Source organism: Psittacula echo, assembly GCF_963264785.1.
Source record: "Psittacula echo genome assembly, chromosome: 6".
NCBI lineage: Eukaryota > Metazoa > Chordata > Aves > Psittaciformes > Psittacidae > Psittacula > Psittacula echo.
The window spans coordinates 69,298,680-69,322,854 of NC_137743.1; the positions used below are offsets into that span (position 1 = coordinate 69,298,680).

Genomic DNA, 24,175 nt, shown 5'->3' on the forward strand with positions numbered 1-24,175 from the left:
AGTTATTGTATTGCTCACCTCTCAGACCCGATTTAAGCATTTTACTAGTTGAACTCTCCAGTTGAGCCATGCTAGATTTCCCCATAATACTGCTGGAGCTCATCTCTACAAAGGATTCTTTCATGGAGGACATGCTTTTGGCAGACATGCTGGCAAATTTCATTTCAGTCATGCTGCTACTGCTGAAACTGCTGAATGAAGCCTCTTGTTTAGAAGAAGCCATTTGAAAGGACTGAGAAGAAAAACTTTCGTGCATGCTTGCGTCGCCACTTGTCTTCAATACTACCTCTTTTGGTGGTTCTTCAATTAGAGCTGAGGAGCATTGCAAAGACAGAAGGAAAAACCAATAACGTCATGTTAACAAAGTCATGCAGTTCTATATGATTAATTTTACAGAAATGAAGAGACAGCATTGTTTGCTTTCTATGGAAAACTGCAGTGGAATATAGTGTTATTTACAGTAACTTGATTCAAGATGTTGAAATCGCAAAGAGTAATTTATAACTAAAATAGGTAAGTAGAAAATGGAACAGTTACTAGTATGTATAAGCTTGAAGGAAAAACATGCTTACGAAGAAACAGTTTATCACACGGCATTTCCTATTAGAACCATTACTAGAATTAGACATTGAGAAATGGTGTGTGTTCAGTCCATGTTTGTAGAAATTGTGAAACATCTTCAAGTTCTTACAAGCATGACACAGGAAAGTCTGTATTTCACTGCATTGTTCTGTAGCTACAAAAGGCAACAGAAAAGGTCAATCACTGCAGCTTTCCTCCAAACCCAAGCACAGTCATACAAGCAAATCATAGCAACTCCTTGGTGCTAGGAACTGGGATATGATGCAGTGAATAAAATGCTAAACCCAGTTCAGTTACGTTACCATAAATTTTTTTAACTGTGGAATTGTTTTGTTTCATTGGAACAGCTTCTGTCAGTAAATGAGGAAGGAGTAATTGCCAGCACCAAGGTCTTAACACAGTCATCCTAGAACGAATGCTCATAGCCTTCCGTTAACATGCATTTGTTGATGTAATAGAGCATCTATGTGCTCCTCTGTGGATGTTACAAAGATTTCTAATGCTGTTTTAGTTCTGTGTAGATAATATACAAAAGAAATAGGAAATCATTAAGATACCTAAATCAACATTACCTGTGTTGTTTATCATAAGTAATTTTTGTAGACACACAACAGCAAAAAGTTGTGATTAGTCTGAACAAAAGACCCAGAGAATGAACTTACGGAGTACAGTCAAAGATGCTGTAGCAGAACACTGCCCGTGGTAATTTTTTGCTTTGACTGTGTATTTTCCGGTGTCACTTACTGCTGCATTTTGAATCTCAAGAGAATATATGTTTTTAGAGCGCGTTACTCTGATGTGCGATGAAACAGCAATCTGTGGAGGCGAAAAGAATGGTTTCATTAGGATCGGTTTTATGAATAATTCTAATTTTTCTAGTAGATATATTAAATAAATACTTACAGGTTGATTATTCTTAAACCACTCAATTTCAGGAGAAGGATCCCCGGAAACTTCACAGGTGAACAATACGTCTTGTCCTTCATTGACATTTTGAGACTTAGGCTGCATGATAAATGCTGGCTCGTTGGATCGCTCCTTAGAGAAGGTCAGAACGTACTGGCATTTAATAATGCCTTCATCAGTCTTACCCTCACAGGTGAGGATACCTTCATCTTTACTACTAGCCTTTTTGATAGTTAATGTGTGATCACTTCCAGAAACACCGTATCTGTAATCATCTGAATTTCTCAGCTCCATTCCATTCAGCACCCATTTTACTTCAGAGGCACCAGGAATGTTGGCTTTCAATGTCACTTTCTGCCCTTCGGACACTGTCATTTTAGTTGAAGATGCTTTAATTTCTGCTTTCAATTGTTTGACATCTTCAGTAGCAATTGACTTCTTAATGACTTCTTCAATGGCTGCTTTTTCTTCAGTTGCCACTGCTGATTTCTTCTGGGAAGAAACTGTAAGCAACTCATCTTCTTTCTGAACTGATTTGTGAGTTTCAGATACACCTCTTAGTTGGGAGTGGATATTTTTAAATACTTGGCCAGTAAACTGGAAGTTAGTTTTTGAAACACCTCCTTCCCCAGTGATTTCACAGGTGTATTCTCCTTTATCAGATTCCATGAGATCATGGATTTTGAGCTCATAGGTGCCATCTGCTGCATAATGAAACTTGAAATGATGGTTTTCTTTTAGTTTTTTGCCATCCTTATACCAAGCCACTTCTCTGACACTTAAAACACTGCTTTCAACTGCACAGGATAACTTCACCTTATCTCCAAGAGTTTCTGCTTTCAGATGCTGTTTTATCTTTGGTGGAGAGGCAGTTGGTAATTGCACTTTCTCTGCTGGTGCTGTTTTGTCTGCAGGTGGTGACTTTGCTTTTGGGGGGCTGCTTATGGGTTCAGGAGATTTTACTCGTTTTGGAGACTTAACTGGCTCTGGAGACTTTACACGAGGCTCAGGAGATTTGACTGTTGGAGGTGCTGCAATAGTTTTTTCGGGAATTTTTGTTCTTTGAATGGTCAAAGTGAAATGTGCTTCCTGCCTTCCTTCGGAGTTTTCCACCACAACAGTGTAACTTCCCTCATCGGACATCTGGACAGAAGTAATTTCAAAAGTAGACTTGTACTGTGTTCGTGTTACTTGGAAGCGCCTTGAAGAAACAATGGGTTGACCTGCACGGAACCATGTTATTATTGGTGCTGGTTCACCATCGACATCACAGGAAAATCTTGCAGTCTCCCCTACAGAAACTGTGATTGACCTTGGCTTTGTAAGGATTGTTGCGGGTAGAGTGCTTTTAAATGCCTTGTGTACAGTCCTTTCCTCCAATGACTTTTCTTCAGCTGCAGTGAGTTTTTCTTCAGAAGCAGCATAGTGTTCATATGATAAGAGTGACTCTCTTGTTGCTGACATTTCTGATTTAACCTCTCTTACTGAGGAACTTGCTTCTGTAGCAGATGCTTTCTTAAATGAGGAGACTGCATATGCCTCTGTTCTTGTCAAGTCAGGTAAAATTGACCTTGGTACTTCCTCATCTCTCCGCTGGGAAGAGTATGTGATGTAATCTCCTCCAGTAACATCTAGTGTTGCATAATCAGAGCATTCCCCTTTGTAGTTTGTGCATACAGCCCGGTATGTTCCACTGTCATCAATGTGGCAATCAAGAATCTCCAGAGTTAATACACCACTGGTATTAGTAAAATGTATCTTACTGCTCTCCTGGAGCTCAATACCATTATGGTACCACTTCACTTCGGCAGTTGGTTTTGACTGGACATTTAGAATGAACCTGGTATTATGGCCACAGGGTACCCGGTGTGAGCGCATTCTCAGGGTAATGCGAGGAGCATGGTCAAGGGTGAAAGGCTGTTGAGTAAGTACTTCATATTTCCTTTCCATAGTTTTCTGAGTTTTCAAAGCAGATTTCATGGACTCATATCTGGAAAAGATATCAAATCGTGCCATCCTCTCAAACCGAGAGAGTGATCTTTCACTAGAAACTGGGCTAGGTGAGCGTGGTCGAGTTCTCTCTGGTGTCGGGGATCTTCTTTCACTTTCTTCAGGAGGCCGTGAGCGAGGCCGTATTAATTCAGACACAGGACGCATCAACTCAATGTAAGTTGGAGAAAGAGATCTTCTCCTCCTTAGTAATCTAGAGGGAGGTGAAAATTCCCTGTGAACCTGTTGCACCATTTCTATTTCTTCTTCTTCTGATGTAATCTCAGTTATTTCTCTTTCCCTCCTTCTTCTGAGTCTGCTCTTTTCCTCCTCTGCCATGTATTCGAGCTCACTCCTGTATTCAGAGAGTCGTTGAGCAGTGCCAACAGGACGGAGCAATTCTTCATCTTCTCTTTCAGCCATTATCCTTTGCTTTTGTTTAGGTGGTCTGTAGGCAGCCCTGTCATGACGTTGACGAAGCTCTGCATAGCTAGCAGTGGTCTCAGCTTTAGTTGGGATGTGATAGGTTGAATACCTCAGCTGTCTTTTTCTTTCTTCCTCTGAACTGAGCTGTGCTGCTTCAGTAGAGTACCGAAGGGCAGAAAGTTCAAAGCGTGGAGGGCTTCTGCTTGGAGGGGAAGCAGAAAAGCCTAACTCTAGCTCTTCTTCAAGGCGCAGTCTTTCCTCTTCAGTTCTTTTCATGGCTAAATAGTCATCAATAGGCAGGAGTAATTCCTCATCAGACAAGTCACCAAGTGATCGCCTTCTTGGTCTATAGTAATACTCGTAGTCTGGAGATGGGATACGCCGACGTGCTGGTCTCACAATTTCCAGATCATCTTGTGTTAGCTTTGGTATGCGCCATTTAGGCTTATATTGATCAGAAACACGTGGCAGTGGCATCACATAAAATTGCTCCCACCTGGAAAGACGTATGCGTTTCTGGCGTTTCTGAACAGTTCTCTCAATTTTTCCTGGCATTTCGTACTGGTCTCGCAGCCTCTTGTACCACTTCATGTCTGACAGAGGCACAAAGTGTTTAATGTTCTGATCTTCCTCAAGAGTAGTGCGCACATGTTTGCGAGGCTCTGGGACCTCATAGGGCATGCGAAGTTTTCTTTCTTCCTTCTTTTCTTCTTTCTTAATTTCATATTCACCTTTGACAGTCTTAGTGCTAACGGCTGGTTTATATAAGATAGCAGCTTCTCTGAGAGCCTCTTGTGCAGTTTGTGTCAGTGGAACAGCTTCAGCACCAGAAAGGATCTCTGCCATTCGTAAGGTCTTGTCAATTTGCCTTTGTACATGCTTTTCCCGCTCTTCTTCAGACTTGTACTCACGCTTGACATATTTCAAGCGTTCAACTTTTAGATAAGCCTGGCAGCTTGTAGATCCAGCACTGTTTGTGGCAGTAACTCTGTAATAACCACTGTCTTCAGGTAAAGTATCTCTGATATGCAAAGCATAGTAATCTAAACCTTCATGAATTATATCAAAATTAGGACCAAAGGATAGAGGTTGACCATCTTTCTCCCATTTCAGCGTTGGTTTTGGTACACCAGATACTCTGATCTCAAAAGTGACATTTTGGCCTTCTTGACATTCAGCATTTGCCAGCAGTCTTTTAAACATTGGCCTTAGTGTGGCATCTGCTGGAGGTGGATGTGGAATCACAGTCAGCTTAGCTTTGCAGCTGTCTTCACCATATTTATTGCGTGCCACAACACTGTATTCAGCATCATCCTCTTCAGTGACATTATTGATCACGAGTTGATAAAGACCTTTATCTGATTCAAAAGAATACTTCCTATCATCATCACCAGGTTTTATTTTCTGGCCTGATTTGAACCAGGTTACGCGAGGTTCTGGGTGAACTGTTATAGTTACTCCAAACCTGACATTTTCTCCAATGTATGCAGTGCGGTTGTACAAAGGCAAGGTGAATTCTGGTGGACGTTCTAATAGTCTCATAGTATCAACCCGTCGTTTCACTTTCCTAACAGTTCTGCATCTGTAGTGCTCAGAAATTTCTCTCACACCTTTAACAAAAAGTTCTGCATAAGAGCTGTCTTCTCCATAGTCATTTACTACCTTGCATCTGTAGGTACCATCATCAGATTTAGAAACATCTTTGACATACATAGTTGCCACACCTTCTTCATATTTGATTTCATATTTCTCATTGCTTTCTAATTGCCTCATACCAAAGTACCATGTGACTTGTGTAGACTGATCATAGTTTTCAATCCTACATACATATTTGGCATGCGCTCCTTCTTCCACAACAGCATGCTTTATCTGCCCAGTGATGGGACCAATGTCTATTGGCGCAACTTTAACTTTAGCCACTGTTATGCCTTTCTGAGATCTAATCGCGCCTCCACAGGAAATACGGGCTACTGAAACAACTGTGTTCCACTCCTTCTTTACTAGAGTTTGGTAGTAACGCCTGTGCCTCAAAGTCTTGATGACTTTAGTGCTGGTCTTTTCTGTTTGCTGTTTTAGCCATACATGATTAAGCGCTTCAGCAGCTGTCATCCGAGCTTTCCTTTCCTTTACTAGTAGGCGATCAATGAAGTCCATGGCCTCAATGCTTATGTCTTTGAATGCTTCATCATCAAAGTTGTATTCAGCATTCAGAATATTTTCAATAACTTGTTGGTTTGTTTCGGCAATGAAAGGATTGATGCCACTGAGAAGTATATATGTTAGAGCACCAACTGCCCACATGTCAGTAGCTGTACTGACTAAATCATGATGATGTACTTCAGGTGCATAATATTCAGGAGAGGTGAACTGGAGCCTAAAGCTGTCTCCAGGCTTCAGTTGTCTGGCTTGACCAAATTCAACAATTTTAACTGCAGAGCTTCTTCTTGTGACATAAATAATGTTGTCTGGCTTAATATCAAAATGTCCAATGCTATGGCGATGCAAAAACTCTAGTGCATCACAGACCTGGCGTACATAACTTACTATTTCTCTTTCATTAAGTTCAAATGAAGCTGTGCTGATTCTTTCAAAGATGTCAACTCCAGAAATGAATTCAAAGATCATGACCAATTCTTCTAGGCTCTCAAATGATTCATGAAGATACAGGATATTTTGGTGCCTAGCAATGTTAAGAATGGAAATTTCTTTCTTTACCAAAACTTGGTCAGCACCCTTTACTTTGACAAATTTAGCCAGGTAAGTCTTCTTTGAAACTGCTTCAACACAGCGGTGTACAATGCCAAACTGCCCACGTCCAAGCTCTTCTGCAATCATGTATCTGTTATAGAGTTCCTTTGTAGAATAGTGAGCTGCTTTATCTGTGGTGACTTCTCTGGTCTCATCAACTTCTTCATCATAGTTCGTTACCCTGGTCTTATCTTCTTTTGTTATAATTGGATCAGTAGGTTCAGAAGGCTGGCTTTGGCCAAACTTGTTTTCTGCAATTACACGAAACTGGTAGGTAGTTTTGCCAAACAGGTTCACCACTGTGTACCGTGTATCACGAGCCTGTGCAACACGAATCCATTGCTCTGCTGTTGTAGCACGTTTCTCAATAATGTAGTTTATGATTCTGCTTCCACCATCAGTAGCTGGTTCATTCCAGGTTAAATTAACTGAATCCCTTGAAATGTCAGTTACCTTCAAACCTCTTGGTGGATCAGGCACATCAGCTACATCTAATTCAACTGTTTTTTGGTCAATTCCAAATCTATTTTTGGCACAAACAATATAAAACCCTGCATCTTTTCTGTCAACACCATTTGAGAAAACAAGAGATGTGAATGATCGTGTAACAATGACTTGGTAGTGTCCATTGGTATCAATGAGGTCTTGTCCCTTCTGCCATGTGATCACAGGGGTTGGCTTGCCACTGAATGGAATCTTGATGCTCACTACTTCCCCTCGGAGCGCATGAACGGCTCCCATGCCTTCCAGGTTTTTGGGCAAGTGAATCTTTGCAGGAACTGGAATAGAAAGAGAAAGAAAAAAACAACACATGACCAAAAGCACATGAGAAGAGCACCAGCAGTCTAAATATTCAAAGCTTAATAAGGCTTTATCTTAGGAATAGAGACCCTTCATTCACCTTCAACGTCCAAAGAGGCAGTCCCGGACACAGATCCTCCTTGGTTGGTAGCTCTAACTTGATATACTGTGGCATCATCATCTGTTACATTCGTGATGACCAGCTGGTGATATCCACCCTTGAATTCCTGTATCTTGATCTTTTCACCATCTGGCATGATTTCTTTGCCCTGTCTGTACCATTTGACAATTGGTTTAGGATGACCAGTGACTTTGCAGACAAATGTGGCATTAGCTTGGAATTTCACATTCAAATTCCTTAGTTCTTCCTTGAAATGTGGAGCTTTAATTGGTACATCAGATTTTGGAGTGACTGGTTGTGATACCTCACTCCACTCACTTTCACCACCAAGATTTTCACATTTGACACGGAACTCATATTCAAGACCTTCAATAAGATCTTTCACAGAATAGACTGTTTCACGAATTTCATCTGTTGTAACAGAAATCCACTTGTTCTGTTTTTTCTCACGCTTCTCGAGATAATAAGTTCTAATCTTTGCACCACCATCACTTGCAGGTGGCTTCCATGAGACAACACAAGAATCCTTTGTGACAGCACTTACTGCTGGCTGACCAGGTGGTCCTGGTTTTTCTGTAAAGAATAAGAAAGTGCAAAAACAGAAGTGAGCTTGCCTTTGTAATTACAGGGGCACACAGAAACTGATATTTTGTCATCTACTTACCAAATGGAGGCTTCATAACAACAACTGATGAAACCTCCAGTGCTTCACTAATGCCATATGTGTTCTGAGCAGAAACACGGAAATAATAGCCTGCATTTTCAGTTAGATTAACAATTCTACAGGTTGTGCCTGAAATGCTTGAAGATACAAGTTGCCATTCTGCTCCTTCCTTGGCTTCACGTTTCTCTATGATATAACTGGTTATCATAGCACCTCCATCATCCTCTGGTGGTTGCCAGCTTATCACCACAGAATTCTTCAGTATAGACTCTATAACAATTGGCCCTACTGGTTTATCTGGCTTATCTGTAAAAGAAAAAGCATGTAATTTTCAGTTATTTTGCCAGTAAATATTTGAGAAAATATTCCACAAAAATACTGAAAATAAAATTAATTACCTTGTATTTCCACATTAAGTACCGTGTCAACTGTTCCAAATGTGTTACTGAGTTGCACTTTGTATTTCCCAGCATGAGCCTTGTGCTGGACATTCTTAATAGCAAGATGAGTATACTGCTCTGTGTTCTCAATAGTAACTGTTTCTGATCCTCTCAAAGGTTTGTTGCCGTGGAACCAAGTTATTGCTGGTACTGGTCGGCCAATATACACAACATGAAGGCGGAGGGTGCCACCTGCACCTGTGTAGTACTTCTCTTTCAATGGGAAGCCAGGGTGGAACTGAGGAGGAGCCTGCAATAATAGCTTGCCACTAGTTTCTATTTCCCCAACATCATTAGTAGCCATACAAGTGTAGAGACCTTCATCCTCCTGTTCGTCTGTCATTACTGTCAGAGTATGATTGCGACCATCAGATGACATTTTGTATTTTCGGCTTTGCACCAGTTCTTTGCCAAAGCGATACCATTTAATATCAGGCAAAGGTCTCCCAACAATCTGGCATGTCAGCTGAGCTGCTTCGCCCAGTTTAGTTGTAACATCCTGCATTTCTTTTTTGATGGCAGGTGCTTCTCCAGCTACGACAAAGAAAATTTTAAAATAATTCAGATTACTATGAAATTTTCCTCTATTACTGTATTACTGGGAGTTACTTTTCATTTATACTTGTGTGTCTTATACTAGAAAGACTGTGCTTTAGGACAGCCATGTTGGCAAATAGCCTGTAAAACAAATAGGCAGCATGTTAATTGCAGCAGCACTGTGGTTTATGACACAGCAAATCACCACAATATCACAGGAAATATGACAATATGGTTTTGCTTACATGTTAATTTGGTTTTCACTGCCATAACAGTCCTTCGAGGTCTGCTGAGGCCAGTCTGATTTTCTGCAAAAACACGGAACTCATATTCTGTAGCTTCGAGTAAACCTCCTACTGTAAACTGCCTGTCCTTGATGCGTTCCTTATTGCATTTCTTCCAGGTGCTTTCTCCAGACTGGCGATATTCAACCCAATAGCCAAGGATCTCTTTGCCACCATCACTTTCAGGTCGTTCCCATTCTAATGTAATGCTGTCCTTAAATATAGAAGTGATCTCAATTTCTCCAGGTTGGCTTGGTTTGTCTAAAAAGTAAAATAGATATAGAAAACAAATTCCTCTTTAAAGGTCACTTAAGCTGCTCTTCAGAAGATCTGTTAATGCAAACATTTTCTTACCAAATGGATCCTTGCATACAACTGGTTCAGAAGGAGGACTTGCTTCACTTTCACCAATGTCATTTTGAGCAATGATACGGAATTGATATTCAGCATCTGGAACAAGTCCTGTGACTGTGTACATTGTAGTGGTAATCTGTGTCTTATTATGCCGGACCCATTTTTCTGTAGATGTCTCTTTACGTTCAATGTAGTAGCCAGTTACACGAGAACCACCATCATCTTTAGGTCTGGCCCAGGACAAGTTGACAGAACTCTTTGTAACATCAAGCACTTCAGGTGGGTTGTTCGGAGGCTCTGGAGGATCTGTTTGTAATTGTAACAAAAAAAAAAAAAGAAATAATAGTGCCATAGAATAAAAAACATTTGCATATACTATTGTACTTTTAGAACCATAATGTAGTAATTAAAAATAATTTTTAAAAGTATATAAAAGGGGACTTACTTAGAGGTGTCTTTGGCACTGCTGGTTCCTCGGATTTGAGAGATTTGCTAATACCGAAATGGTTTTCAGCGGAAACACGGAAGTGATATTCCACATTTTCTTTTAGCCCTTTCACCACTAGTGATGTCCCTTTCACTCTAGAGTCAACAGTGTACCAGGCAGTCTTTGGTACTTCTCGTCTCTCAACAATGTAACCTAGGATATCTGCACCACCATCATCTGTGGGAGGTCTCCAGCTAACCCTGACAGAACGAGCTTGTATATCATCATACTCAAGTGGCCCTTCTGGTGGATTTGGAATGCCAATCACTCTGACTTTAATATACACAGCTTTTTTGCCACACTTGTTTTCAAGTGCCAAATCATAGGTGCCTGAATCTTCTCTTTCTGCATCTTTGATCACAAGTTCTGTGTGAGTGTCAGAAGTCGCAATCATGGCCCTCTTGCTGATGTCATGTCCTTCTTTGGTCCATTTGCATATTGGGATGGGTTTACCCTTAATGGGTATTGTAAGCCTGATAACTCCACCTTGTCTCACCATGAGACCTTCCTGGTATTTTTCATCAAGTTCATAGTCAGGATATTCTGTAAAAATAAAAAAAAATAACATCTCATGCTATGTCTGTTTTCCGGATGAAATCATGCCTGCTGAGGCAAATATTTTTTAGGACAAATTACAATGAGAATTAAGACTTGAAGTGTCTTACCAAGCATTTCTGTTATTTTGACAGTTCCTGGCACATCAGCAGGTTCTCCTGGTCCACCAGCATTACAGGCTAGTACACGGAATCTGTACTCTGCACCCTGGGGCAGATGTGTCAAGGTGTATTCACGAATCTTGGTTGGTGTGGTATTGCATTTGGTCCATTCAAATTGATCGACCTTCTGCATCTCAATTAAGTAGCCAGTAACTTTAGAACCACCTTCATCTTCTGGTGGACTCCAAGCCAGGGAGACAGATGTTCTTGTAGTATCAGTTACTCTTGGATTCTGTGGTTTACCTGGAGGAGCTGGAAGAGAAGATCAGATGAGAGAGTGGAATCTTGTTAATGAATGTCTAAAAGACACAACAAATGCTAACTTGCAACATATGATCTGTATTACATCTATTGGATTTATGCAGGAAAACTTAGAATGAAAGATTTTCACTAATATTTTCTTGGTCTTCTCCAGTCAGAATCTGATTTGTTAATACACCCAGATAAATTTCCAAATTAGGGGAAAAAAAAAAAAAAAAGAAAAAAGAGTAACTTTTACTAGTATCATTCCCTTCTGCCAGAATGTGCTTAATCTATGTAGAAAAACACTTACCAATTGGATCTCTGGCAACAGCAGACTTGGAAGGACGGCTGGGTTTCCCAGTGCCTCTGGCATTGATTGCAGTGACTCGGTGTTCATATTCTAATCCTTCAACCAAGCCAGTGGAACGGTAACGAGTCATAGTGACTGGAACTTTATTTACACGGATCCATCTATCTGCTCTAACTTCTTTGCGTTCCACAATATAGCCAGTAATCTGTGAGTCGCCATCATCTTCTGGAGGATACCAAGTTAATGTCATGCCATCTCTAGAGATATCAAACACTTCTGGAGTGCCAGGAGGACCAGGAATACCTGTAAAAACATAACACAGAATTACTGAAGAAAGCATCAAATGATTCTACACATTAACAATATGCAACATACTGTGAATGACAATGTAATATTGATGTCCTATCAAACTCTTTATCAGCAGATATCAAAGTACTTTACAAAATAGGTCAGTGAAGTATTGTTTTCTGTAATGGGGTAAAGAAATTTTTCAAGGCTAATGTAGACCTGAGCAGAAAATTCAAGTTTATCATCCAGGTTCTGTGCAGTGCATCTATAAAATCTATATAGATTTATGGATGTCTTTTTTTTTCAGGAAATATAAGAAGACTACTGTGCACCATAATGTACCATTTTATCTGGCAAAAGAAGCAGTAACATCTAGAAAAAAAATTATCTATGCATGGATATAGAAGCCCATTTAAATATATATTTTTATTTTTAAAGATAGAAAATAAGCAAAGAGACTTACGGATTCTGCTCTTGCATTCTATAATTTCAGACTGCAGGTAAGATCCAATTCCAAAGCGGTTTGTAGCAGCCACACGGAACACATATTCTGCACCTTCAACAAGTCTGGTAAACTTAAACGTTGTCCTGGTTACTGACTCTGAAACTGGCAGCCATCCAGGACGGTGAGCATCACGCTGCTCTACCACATAGCCACTCAGGGTAGCTCCACCATCCAGTTCAGGTGGCTCCCAGGAAATGGTTACATAATTTGCATCAACTTCATCAATTCGGATAGGTCCAACAGGTGGTCCAGGTTTGTCTAGAAAAGTGGAGAAAAGGAATCATATTGCTGATGTAACAAAGTTCAGACGGAGTAAGAGCATGGACAATTATTTTCATAAATCCTTACCGAGGATTATAACCTTTATCGTATCTGTAACTGTCCCAGTTGTGTTCTTTAGTTCAAGTGTATACTCTCCAGTGTCACATATGGTGGTCTCACGCACAGTTAATTTAGTCATTTTCGCAACAGTCTCCACTTTGATGCGTTCTGATTCTTTTAATTTAGAACCAGCAAAGAACCAAGATGCAGCTGGAGGTGGTCGTCCTTCAATTGGAATAGCTAATTCAATGGGCTTGCCAGCAGGTACATGAATTGTCTTCTGAGGTATTCCAGAGAAGTCAATTGTTGGTAGAACTGAGAAAAGAAAATAATGAGAATTTAAACATCCATTTTATAAATATCACATTTATTTCATATAAGCTTCACCCTGTTTTTTGTTTTGGGTTTTTTTGAACAGTAGATACCTACCTTTTTGGTCTTGTACTGTCACTGCTGTGACAATCTCTCGTGGTTCTGACACGCCCTTCTGATTCTGTGCTCTGACCCTGAACAAATACTGTTCACCTTCATTGAGAGAGATAATTGTATGCTCGTAGACAGTGGGCTTCAGTGTCACTACCTTCAACCATCTTTCTGTTCCAGCTTTGCTGGCCTCAATAACATAGCCAGTCAACCTGCTGCCACCATCATGGGGTGGTTTCTCCCATGCAAGAGTAACAGTTGATTTAGTGGTGTCAATCACTTCAAGTTTTTGTGGTACCATGGGGACATCGGATACTAGTACTGCATCAGATGTTTCACAAGCTTCACCAATGCCATAAATATTTTCTGGTAGTACTCTGAAATAATACAAAGCTCCTTCTAGAAGTCCAGTAACTCTATAAAGTGTCTTGCTGCATTTGGTAGTGACAGTCTTGTAAGCTCTCATGGAAGCTTCACGTTTCTCAATTATATAATTGTTGACTGGGGCTCCACCATCAATGGTTGGAATATCCCAAGTAAGTGTCACAGAATCTCTTGATACTTCCTTAATTCTCACTGCAGCTGGTGGACCAGGTGTATCTAAAACAACAACAACAACAAAAAAACAAAAAAAAAAAAAAAGATTTTTTTCTTCCTTTTGGATCCTTTCCTTTTACTGTCAATCACTGCCTCTGCATAAAAAAACCCCAACTCTGGCATTTGATTTATAAACTAGCACAGCTTTAGAAACTATGAATTTCCCTTTGGATTAGATTGTTTCTCTGACTTCCCAAGCATTTTCATGTTATTTAAACTGTAAACTTCCTTTGGAAGTGAATGATTCTTGAACAAGGTGCACTATGAGTGATGAAATGCCCATATACAATTGTAACAGTACTTACCATACACTCTTACAGAAATAGTTGCAGATTTTTTTCCTGATTGATTTTCAGCCTCAATGACGTACTTTCCAGCATCATACCGATTAACTTTATCCACAACAAGAAGAGTGTAGCTGTCTGTAGTATCAATAATAGCTCGACTTACAAGGTCAACACCCTGCTTGCTCCATGTGATTACAGGAGCAGGTCTGCCAGATACAGAGACCATTAGGCGCAGGGAACCACCAGCTCTGACTGTAACTGTCTTCTTCAGTTCCTCAGCAAGTTCAAGTTCAGGTATTTCTGATGAAGGGTGTAAGAAATATGGAATTAATTAATCTTTTAGAAGTTCTAAAGGAAAATATAATTATTCCTTAAAACATACATTGTTTTCAAATTACCTATTCTTTCCACAGGTTCTATTTCTGCTGATGACTCACTAAATTCACTCATACCATTCACATTTGTAGCAGCAACTCTAAATTGGTATTTCTGGCTTGTTTTAAGACCAGTCACGGTAAACTCAGCATTCCTCAGAGTGGCAGTTGTATGTGGTCGATACCACTGTTCAGTACCTTCTTCTTTCATTTCAAGAACATAGCCTAAGATGTCAGCACCACCGTCATATGTGGGCTTTGACCATGCTAAACTTATACTGTGCTTAGTAGTATCCACAACTCTTGGAGCTGAAGGTTGTGCAGGAGTATCTGTGAAAAAGAAGAAAACGCATTTTACATTGGTGCAGGAAACATGTTACAGTAAAAATCAATTTCTAAACAGCTAAATCCTAAATGCATTTAAAATTAGCTATAACTGCTTTTAAGTTTATTAGTTTATTATAACTAGTTCAGTGAGTTCATATGTGGTTTTGGGTATCTCAGTCAAAGTGTCAATATGGTTTTATGTTCCATTATTTTAAGTAAATATTAAATGTGTTTTAAGTGTGGTAACTTACATGATGGTTCTTTACATAACATGTATTGCGAAGCTTCACTAGGCTCACTGTTCCCAGCAGCATTCACTGCAGTGACACGGAACTGGTACTGGCTGCCTTCCATGAGACCAGTGACTTTCAGTCTGGTATCATAAACTGTGTAATCTCTGTTCACCCGTGTCCAGCGCAGACTTTTCCTTTCACGTTTGTCCACAAGATAGTCCTTAATCTCATTGCCACCATCAGATTCTGGTTTTGTCCACTGAATAATGATATGTTCCTTGCCAACACTCACTTCTTCAGGAGCACCAGGCTGTGATGGGATAGCTGTTTGGGGTTTTTTTTAAAAAAAAGGTGGAAAAAAAATTATTATTTAACAATTTTTTTAACTATGAGAAATATTCCACAAATTCTCACGCAGAATGGAAGGTACTAATACTCACTGAAAGCATTCCTGGCAACCACAGGTTCTGTTTCAAGTGGAACACCTGGTCCATATTTATTGACAGCTCTCACACGGAAGATGTATTCATTATTTTTAATAAGTTTTGTTACCACATATGATAAAGTCTGGCATTCAGCCTCAACAATAACCCAGTGAAGTCTGCTGGTTTCACGCCTTTCTACAATATAGTGAGTGATTTGTGCTCCTCCATCTTCCTCAGGAATGTTCCATGCCAGAGTACATTTCTCTTCTGTTACTCTGCTAACTGTGATTTTGCCTGCACATGGACCTGGTGAATCTGGGTAGAAATGAAAATAAGTATTGTTATTAGCAGCTAAGGAAAAGCATCTCACTCTTATTTAAAAGAATGTGGGTTTTTAGTATACTAAGTATGAATATTAATCATGGGATACATACCAAGCACTTTGACAATTACAGAAATTTGTTTCATCCCACTGGCATTTTTAACTGTTAGAGTATATTTTCCACTATCACTTCTGTCACAGAACTTGATAATTGCGATGGCTCGTTTGCTGGTATACTGCAGAGATATCTTTTCACATAGATCCAATTCCCTGTCACCTTTGGACCAGAAGACTTTTGGTTCTGGTTTCCCACCAATGGCTGCATCGAGAACAAGATCTGATCCAGCCCTGATGGTCACAACTTCTCCTTGCAGTCTGGCATCAAGTTCAGCCTTTGGTGGTGCTGTCATAAGGAAAAAGAGATTAAAACAAATTACATGACAGTACTAAAAATAGAACATTATGGGTTTAGTTGTCCCAAGTGAATATATCTTACAGTATTCATCTCTGCAAATGACAGCACCAGTGGATTCGGATCCTTTGCTAATCACACCAGCAGCATTCTTTGCTAGTACACGGAATTCATATGCTTCATCTTCACTAAGAGCTGTCACAGTAAAAGAGTTTTCTGAGACAATGGTATAATTGCATTTCAGCCAGCGTCCATCACCAGATTCATTATATGGTTTGCGCTCTATAATATATCCGATAATTTTGCTTCCACCATCATAAAGGGGTGCTGACCAGCTCAGTGACACTGTAGATCTGGTGACGTCTGTTACCTCTGGTCTCCCTGGTGGATCTGGAGGAACAAAACAGAAAAATGAGAAATGCAATTCTATTTTACCTTAAATAACAACATAACCCTAAAAGTAATACTTACCAACTGGATTTTGAGCCACTACAGGTCTGGAAGCTTCGCTAGCTTTGCTAACACCTGCAGCATTTAAAGCATATGTTCTGAATTGATATTCTAGGCCTTCCACCAATCCCATGACTTTGTAGTTGCATTCACAGCATGGCACTTTGTTCTCCTTCACCCAAAGGATGGTGTTGCGTTCCTTCTTTTCAACCCAATATCCAATGACTTTGCTGCCACCGTCATGGTAGGGTTCCTCCCAGCGAATGGCCATGGCAGTTGCAGACACAGAATAGACTTCTGGCCTAGAAGGTGGGCTTGGTGGGACTGAAAAAAAAAGATCGGGAGGGGAGGAAAATGTTAGTTGTTACAAATACTTCAGTCAGAGGAAAAGGACAGATTTTGAAGTGTTTCACTTACCGAATGGATGCTCAGCAACTATTGTTTTTGATTCAAGGGGTTTGCTAACACCAAATCGGTTTTCTGAGCTTACTCGGAAACTGTACTCCTGGTATTTTGTGAGATGAGCAACTTTGACTTGTGTACGTTTCACACTGGAATTTACCAGCTGCCATGCTGTTGTGCCAGATTCACGTTTTTCTACAATGTAGTTTGTAATCTCACTGCCACCATCATCTTCAGGTTCTTTCCAGGTCAACACACAGGATTCAGCAGAGACAGATGATATTTCAATTGGGCCAGTGACAGGACCTGGCCTTCCTATGACTACCACTGTGACAGCAAATGTTTTCACACCAGCAGTGTTTTCAAGTGTGAGGTAGTATTTACCAGAGTCACCTCTCATACTGTCCTTTACAGTCAGTGTGGTTCTGTCTTTTGTTGTCTTGATAGTCACTCTCTCAGTTTCCTTCAGCCGCATCTCCTCAAGTTTCCATGTCACTTTTGGAGCTGGGCGCCCACTGATGGGTATGTCAATAGTAAAGGTGCTTCCAGCCTTGCACGTTATGAGCTGTCTGCTTATTTCACTGAGATCTGCTGTTGGTTCAATCTGTGGCTCCTTAATAATAACAGAAGAGAAAGCTTCTCTCGGTGCACTGTAGCCAGCATCATTTCTTGCCTTGACCCGGAACTCATATTCAGTGTTCTCCACAAGGCCTTCAACAGTGAAAGTAAGTTGTTTGGTTTGTCCAGCTGCAATCCAGGAGTCAGATCCTTTTTGTTTCATTTCAAGAAGGTATCCAGTAACACGGCTACCACCATCATGATCAGGTTTAAGCCAAGCTAAAACTACAGAAGATTTGGTTGTATCAACAATATCTAGTCTCTTAGGTGGAGCAGGTTCTTCTGTGGCTACAACTGGTTCTGTTAATTCACAGGGTTCACCTACACCATATTCATTTTCTGCTGACACTCGGTAGTAATACGGCACGCCTTCTGACAGATCGGTGACCTTAAAGATTTGTCGAGTGCATTTTGAACTCACCACTTGCCAGCTACGACGGCTTGCTTCTCGTTTTTCCACAATGTAGTGATGGATACGTGAACCTCCATCCAGAACAGGAGCATCCCACATTAAAGTTATAGATCCTCGAGTCACATCTTTAAACGTAATAGGACCTGGTGGACCAGGTGTGTCCAAAACCTTGACAGTAAATGTAATAGACTTACTTCCACTGTTGTTTTCCACAGTAAAAACATACTTGCCAGAATCATTTCTATTGCATTCCTCCACAGTCAATGTACTGAATGAATCAGTTGTTTGAATGTCAGCACGCAAGCTGAGATTAGCATCTGCTTTGGACCACACAGCAGTAGGAACAGGTCTTCCAGAGAAGGCAATAAATAGACGAATGCTTGCACCTGCTCTTACAATATGAGTCTGCTTGAAGTTTGCATCAATATCAATTTCAGGTGCAGAAAGCCTGTCCACAGTTTGGACTGAAGCAGAAATTTCACAACTTTCTCCTTTGCCAGCACCATTGACAGCACTAACTCTGAATTTATAGTGTTCTCCTGCCTCCAAATCAACAACGGTATATTTAGTAGCAAGAACAGTCTCTGCATTGACTTTCTGCCATGATTCGAGATCAGCCTTGCACATCTCAATAATGTATCCAATTATTTCCATGCCTCCATCAAAAACTGGCTTGGTCCACTCCAAGCTTACACTAGTCTTTGATGTATCTGTCACCTTGACAACATTAGGAGCACTTGGTGGGCTAACTGGTTCTCTACATTTAATCAGTTTTGAAACATCACTTGGAGGTCCAACTCCTGCAGCGTTTTCAGCCATGACATGGAACTCATACTCATTGCCTTCAATTAGGCCAGTTACTCTGTATCTGTTCTCAGTAATAGGTCTCTTACTGGATACTTTAACCCAGCGCATGCTCTTCTTTTCTCTCCTTTCTAGAATATACTCATTTATCTCGCTTCCACCATCTGATGCTGGTCTTGCCCATGTGAGTGTGATACTATCTCCTGTTACGTTGGTAGGCTCTGGAGTTCCTGGTGCATCAGGGATAGCTAAAGAGAGAAAAATGTTATTAGAAAGACAAATTGGCAACTCCACAGTTATTTCTAGAAGATGAGGTGGAGACTTACTATAAGGTATTTGTGCAGTAACTGGATCAGACTCCAATGGTCTGCCAACTCCAAATTTGTTCACTGCAGAGACACGGAACTGATACTCATTTCCTTTAATTAATTTAAGTGCTGTGTAGCTGCAAGCTTCACATTTATCTTCAACTAATGCCCAAGCAATCCTGCTGGTTTCACGTTTTTCAATTATGTAGTGGGAGACAGAAGCACAACCATCATTAGCTGGAGGCTCCCACCATAATGTGACTTTCTCTCCGGTAATGTTTGTGAATCGTATTGGTCCACCAACTTTTCCTGGTGTGTCTGCAATTTTAAAGGTTCAGAATTATAATTTGTTACCACTTAGAACAAGATACTATTTTAAAAGAGCATGCTGAAAGTGTTTGGTGCAGTACCTTGTACTCTGATGGTAATATCTTCTCGTTTAGTGCCTGATGCATTTTTGGCTTCTACTGTGTACACTCCACGATGTTCCCGGATAGCATCTCTGATGAAGATTGTGCTATATCCAATAGCTGTAGTTATTTCTATATTCATTATTTTCTCAATCTCCTTACCATCTTTAAACCATGTCACTTTAGGTACTGGACGTCCTTTGATTAGAGCTTTAAGTCTAATGCTCTCTCCAGCTTTAACAGTAAGGCCTTCAAAGTGCTCAGGGCCAAATTCAATTGTTGGAGCAACTGAAAAGGGAAAATATAATTTAGTTCCTATATAGCTAAGTACTTTTTCCTGATAATATTTTTAACGTACTAATGTCCTGGGTTCAGCAGTAGCAGTCATTTTTCTCCTTCTTAGTAGCTGGTGCAGTGCTGTGGTTTTGACTTTCGGCCTTGGAACAGCGCTGATAATTATTATTATTATTGGTGGTAGCAGCAGTGGTTTGTGTTATACTTTAGTTACTGGACTGTTCTTATCTCAACCTATAGCAGTTACATTCTTTCGATTCTCTTCCCCATCCCTCCAAGAGCAGGGGGGAAGGGGGGGAGTGAGAGAGAGACTGTGTGGTTCTGATTTACGGCTGGGCTTAAACCACGACAACTAATTATAAAAGATTGTTATATATAGAATTCTTTCTGGTATTCTCTAAAAAGCAATTTTTATATGAACTGTAAACTTATTTTTCCCCTAATGCACAAAGTGCATCATATTAAGCTGAAAGATACCATTAATATAAGCTGTTACAATATGCTAAGCTACCTGAGGAACATTTTAATCTCTAAATTATTCAGTGCATCAGAATATGATGCACAGTTTATGATTTCTTTCCAACTTTCCTACTGCTGCTTATCCAACAAAAATATACAGTGCCATGCATTTCAGCAATTGATTACCTATGTCTGCCAGATTTGGGTCTTTAATTTAGATGCTCCCACCTTGGAGTACAAACAGAAATGTTCTGAGTTGACTGGAAGGACTTCAGTCACACATTCCACCTCCCTTGGCCTCCCATTTCCCATCACTACAGCCAGAAGCTCTAGCTGGCTTCAGTACCCAAATACAAGCATATTAAGGAATAGTGCTTACCATTTTCATCTCTAGTCATGATATAGCCTGAAGACTGTGAAGGCGGGCTGATTGTACCAACAGCATTTCTTGCAAGCACTCTGAATTCGTATCGGTCACCTGAACTGAGTCCTGTAACTGTATATTGGCATTCACTGACATCAGTAAAGTTACATCTGAGCCAACGGTCTTCACTTCCTTGCCGTTTCTCAATGCTGTAAGCCACAATCTTACTGCCTCCATCACGCAGTGGTGGGGTCCATTTAAGGGTGACTGTTTCCCTGGTGACGTCAATGTAATCAGGAGTACCAGGTGGGTCTGAAAGGAAAATAAGTAAAATTCATTTTATTACTGCTCACACCATATTCTACAACGATAGCATTTTCTTGGATTAATCTTTCACTCACCCACTGGAGAGACTGCCAAAGTAAATTTGCTTGGCTCACTAGCTCGGCTTAGACCTGCAGCGTTTTCAGCGTATACTTGGAACTGGTAATCCAGGCCCTCAAGCAGTCCAGTAATCCTGTATTCTCTGCTAGATATTAATGCAACATTAACCTTTTGCCACAAAATACTGTTTCTTTCCTTCTTTTCAACATGGTATCCAATAATCTCTGAGCCACCATCATAAACAGGAGCATCCCAAGATATAGTCATTCCATCAGCGGTTATGTTGTATACAACAGGCTTGCCTGGGGCACCTGGTGGTCTAAACTGATGCTTTGCCACAACATCTGCTGAGACAAGAGGTGGACTCACTCCATATCTGTTTTCTGCACGAACTCTAAACTGATATTCAGTGTCTTTAACAAGGTTTGGTACTTTGAAGGTTGTTCTTGCAGCACTTGAACACACCAATTTCCAGTTCATTTGTGAAGTTTCTCTCTTCTCAATACTGTAGCCAGTAATTTCTCCTCCACCATCATCATCAGGAGCTTCCCATGACAAAACTACACTATCTGCTTTGATTTCATCTAGTCTTAAAGGTGCTTTTGGCTTAGATGGAGGCCCAAGAGTGATGACAATGATTGTGAATGTTTTTCTGCAGACTACATTATCAAGAATTAAAGTATATTTGCCACCATGCTCCTTTTTCGCATTCTTGATGCTTAAGCTTATTTTGTTTTCAGTTTTCTTGAAACGAAGATGTTCAGTTTCTTTAAGAGGGAGGTTGTCCTTCAGCCAGCTCATTGATGGCTTAGGTTTACCTTTATAGGGCAATTCAATAAGCAGGTTATGTCCAATTCTCACTGAAATTTGACCTCCAGGAATATCAGAAAGATCAGCTTCAGGTGGTATTATATGTTCTTTCACTGTAATGGGTCCAACAGTAACACCGTCACTCTTGCCTTTTTCATTTCTAGCAAAGACCCTGAATTCCATGACAGAGAGCTCCTTAAGTTTTTCAACTTCAAATTCACAGCTTTTGCTTGTGCCTGCATATGTCCATTCTTTTTCTTCCTGCAGTTTCTTTTCAATAACGTAGTCTGATATAATGCTACCACCATCATAGTCAGGTTTGCTCCACTGCAATTTAACAGAAGTCTTTGTAGAATCTTTCATGGCTAGGTCTTTTACTGGTCCAGGTATGTCTGCAGCTTTCACTGGTTCAGATGTCTCACAAGGTTCACCCAGTCCAATTTCATTTTCAGCAAGAACACGGAAGAAGAACGCAGTCTTCTCTGACAGGTTAGTTAGCTTAAAGGTAGTATGAGAACACTTTGTTGTTACAGTTGACCAGGCCCTCTTTGTAGCATCTCTTTTTTCAACAACATAATTTGTTATTTCAGAACCACCATTGATGAGAGGTGGTTCCCATACCAGTGTAACTGTGCCACGAGAAACATGCTTAAGCTGCAGCTTCTGGCAGGCAGATGGCGTGTCAAGTACTTTTACATTCACAAATGTGGATTTTGCTTCTCCAACTCCATTTTCTATTGTAAGAATGTATTTTCCTGTATCATTTCGGGTAACTTGAGGAATAGTAAGTAGCGTAGATGATTCTGTGTTCTGGATGATATATCTTTCATCGATCCCAAGATTCTTGTCACCCTTTCTCCATGTGACTGTTGGAGAAGGTCTTCCTTTGAATGGAATCATTGTTTGCACATCTTCACCTGCTTTAGCAATAATAGAGGTCTGGAGAGCAACATCCAGATCAATCTCTGCTGCCACTGTGGAAATAAGTAAAAATTAATAATCCATTCTTGGAATGTAAAATAAGAAATGCTTTGAAAACAAACAAACAAACAAACAAACCAACAAATAAACAAAAAAACAAAAGAGAAAAACAACAAATACTGAAAAGTACATACCGAGAATATCTTTAGCTTGAATGGGTTCCATCATTTCAATAGGCTCTCCTTGTCCAGCACAATTTATAGCAGACACACGGAAATAATAATTAACACTTGGCTGAAGGTGGGATACAACGTACTCAGTTGTTCTCACTTCTCCCTTAGTACTGACTACACTCCATTCCTGCTCTTCACCTTCTCTTTGCTCCACCACATAGCTGGTAATTGGACTTCCTCCATCATAAGCAGGTTTAACCCAGCCAAGGGTGACAGATGTCTTGGTTGTATCCACAACCTTCAGCTTTGTTGGTGAGCCTGGCTTATCTGTAAGTGATAGTTTATGGAGGATGGGGGGAGACAGAACAGAAACCATATTTACAATTAAACATAAAGAGGAATAAAATCTGCCCTCAGATCCATTGGACAATACCATCAATACAGATCAATACCATCCTAATTGCTCATTGTCCATTGATTTCTAACCAATTAGGAATACTGCATGTTGTATCTTACCAACAGGATCTGCAGCTTTGTAGAAGTCAGAAGCTTCAGAGAATGGCCCTTGTCCAGCAGCATTGACAGCACAAACTCGGAAATGATATTCACTGTTTTCAGTCAGGCCTGTTACTTTTTGTCTGGTGTCCCGAATGGTTTCTTTAGTAACCTTGAACCAACTCAGACTCTTCTTGTCACGCTTCTCAAGAAAATATCCTGATATTTCACTGCCTCCATCAACAGTGGGCCTATTCCAGACAACGGTCATAGAATTTTTGGTTATCATTGTGACTTCTGGCACACTAGGTGGTCCAGGTGTAACTGAGTAAAAAAAATATGTGAGTAGATCAGTACCACTTACAAATAACACAGAAGATGATTCAGTTGCATAAGTTACTTCATATGTTTCTTACCAAATGAATTTTTGGCTATAATGGGTTCAGACTCCAGTGGATCACCAACTCCAAACTTGTTCACACCACGGACACGGAACACATATTCATTTCCTTTGATAAGTTTTGTTGTAGTTATGATACACCCCTCCAGTTTTTCAGAAATTAAAGACCATACAACCCGACTTGTCTCCCGCTTCTCAACAACATAGTGTGTTACAGGTGCACCACCATCATCCACTGGCGGGTCCCACATTATTGTAATCTTTTCAGCAGTGACTGTCTTAAACTGTATAGGTCCACTTGGGGGTCCTGGCTTGTCTGTGGTAGGCAGAAGAAAGCTGTTAAGTATTT

At 40.3% G+C, this 24,175-nt stretch overlaps 1 protein-coding gene and 1 long non-coding RNA gene across 3 annotated transcripts in view; one reads left to right on the forward strand and one right to left on the reverse strand.

Annotated features, from left to right (window-relative positions):
• Window positions 1-24,175, reverse strand: part of TTN (titin) — a gene marked incomplete at its 5' end in the record, with an annotated part of 249,006 nt that overhangs the window by 1,601 nt on the left and 223,230 nt on the right. The window contains 29 exons of the mRNA XM_080620353.1: window positions 19-312; window positions 1,245-1,398; window positions 1,486-7,430; window positions 7,553-8,146; window positions 8,238-8,543; window positions 8,636-9,211; window positions 9,460-9,759; window positions 9,853-10,158; window positions 10,298-10,882; window positions 11,005-11,307; window positions 11,609-11,911; window positions 12,360-12,659; window positions 12,750-13,037; window positions 13,152-13,745; window positions 14,048-14,329; window positions 14,428-14,733; window positions 14,982-15,287; window positions 15,404-15,703; window positions 15,823-16,113; window positions 16,207-16,512; window positions 16,594-16,896; window positions 16,990-19,056; window positions 19,135-19,434; window positions 19,527-19,814; window positions 20,659-20,955; window positions 21,045-22,811; window positions 22,953-23,258; window positions 23,448-23,750; window positions 23,843-24,142. Of these exons, the coding sequence (XP_080476479.1) occupies window positions 19-312; window positions 1,245-1,398; window positions 1,486-7,430; window positions 7,553-8,146; window positions 8,238-8,543; window positions 8,636-9,211; window positions 9,460-9,759; window positions 9,853-10,158; window positions 10,298-10,882; window positions 11,005-11,307; window positions 11,609-11,911; window positions 12,360-12,659; window positions 12,750-13,037; window positions 13,152-13,745; window positions 14,048-14,329; window positions 14,428-14,733; window positions 14,982-15,287; window positions 15,404-15,703; window positions 15,823-16,113; window positions 16,207-16,512; window positions 16,594-16,896; window positions 16,990-19,056; window positions 19,135-19,434; window positions 19,527-19,814; window positions 20,659-20,955; window positions 21,045-22,811; window positions 22,953-23,258; window positions 23,448-23,750; window positions 23,843-24,142 (18,570 nt within the window). The remainder of the gene's footprint in view (window positions 1-18; window positions 313-1,244; window positions 1,399-1,485; window positions 7,431-7,552; window positions 8,147-8,237; window positions 8,544-8,635; window positions 9,212-9,459; window positions 9,760-9,852; window positions 10,159-10,297; window positions 10,883-11,004; window positions 11,308-11,608; window positions 11,912-12,359; window positions 12,660-12,749; window positions 13,038-13,151; window positions 13,746-14,047; window positions 14,330-14,427; window positions 14,734-14,981; window positions 15,288-15,403; window positions 15,704-15,822; window positions 16,114-16,206; window positions 16,513-16,593; window positions 16,897-16,989; window positions 19,057-19,134; window positions 19,435-19,526; window positions 19,815-20,658; window positions 20,956-21,044; window positions 22,812-22,952; window positions 23,259-23,447; window positions 23,751-23,842; window positions 24,143-24,175) is intronic.
• LOC308222408 lies at window positions 173-12,484 on the forward strand. Of its 2 annotated transcripts, none has more exons than XR_013957118.1 (3): window positions 173-513; window positions 1,518-1,681; window positions 12,204-12,484. It is a non-coding gene; the product is annotated as an uncharacterized lncRNA (long non-coding RNA). The 2 variants fall into 2 exon arrangements; XR_013957119.1 differs by lacking the exon at window positions 12,204-12,484 and adding an exon at window positions 9,618-9,751.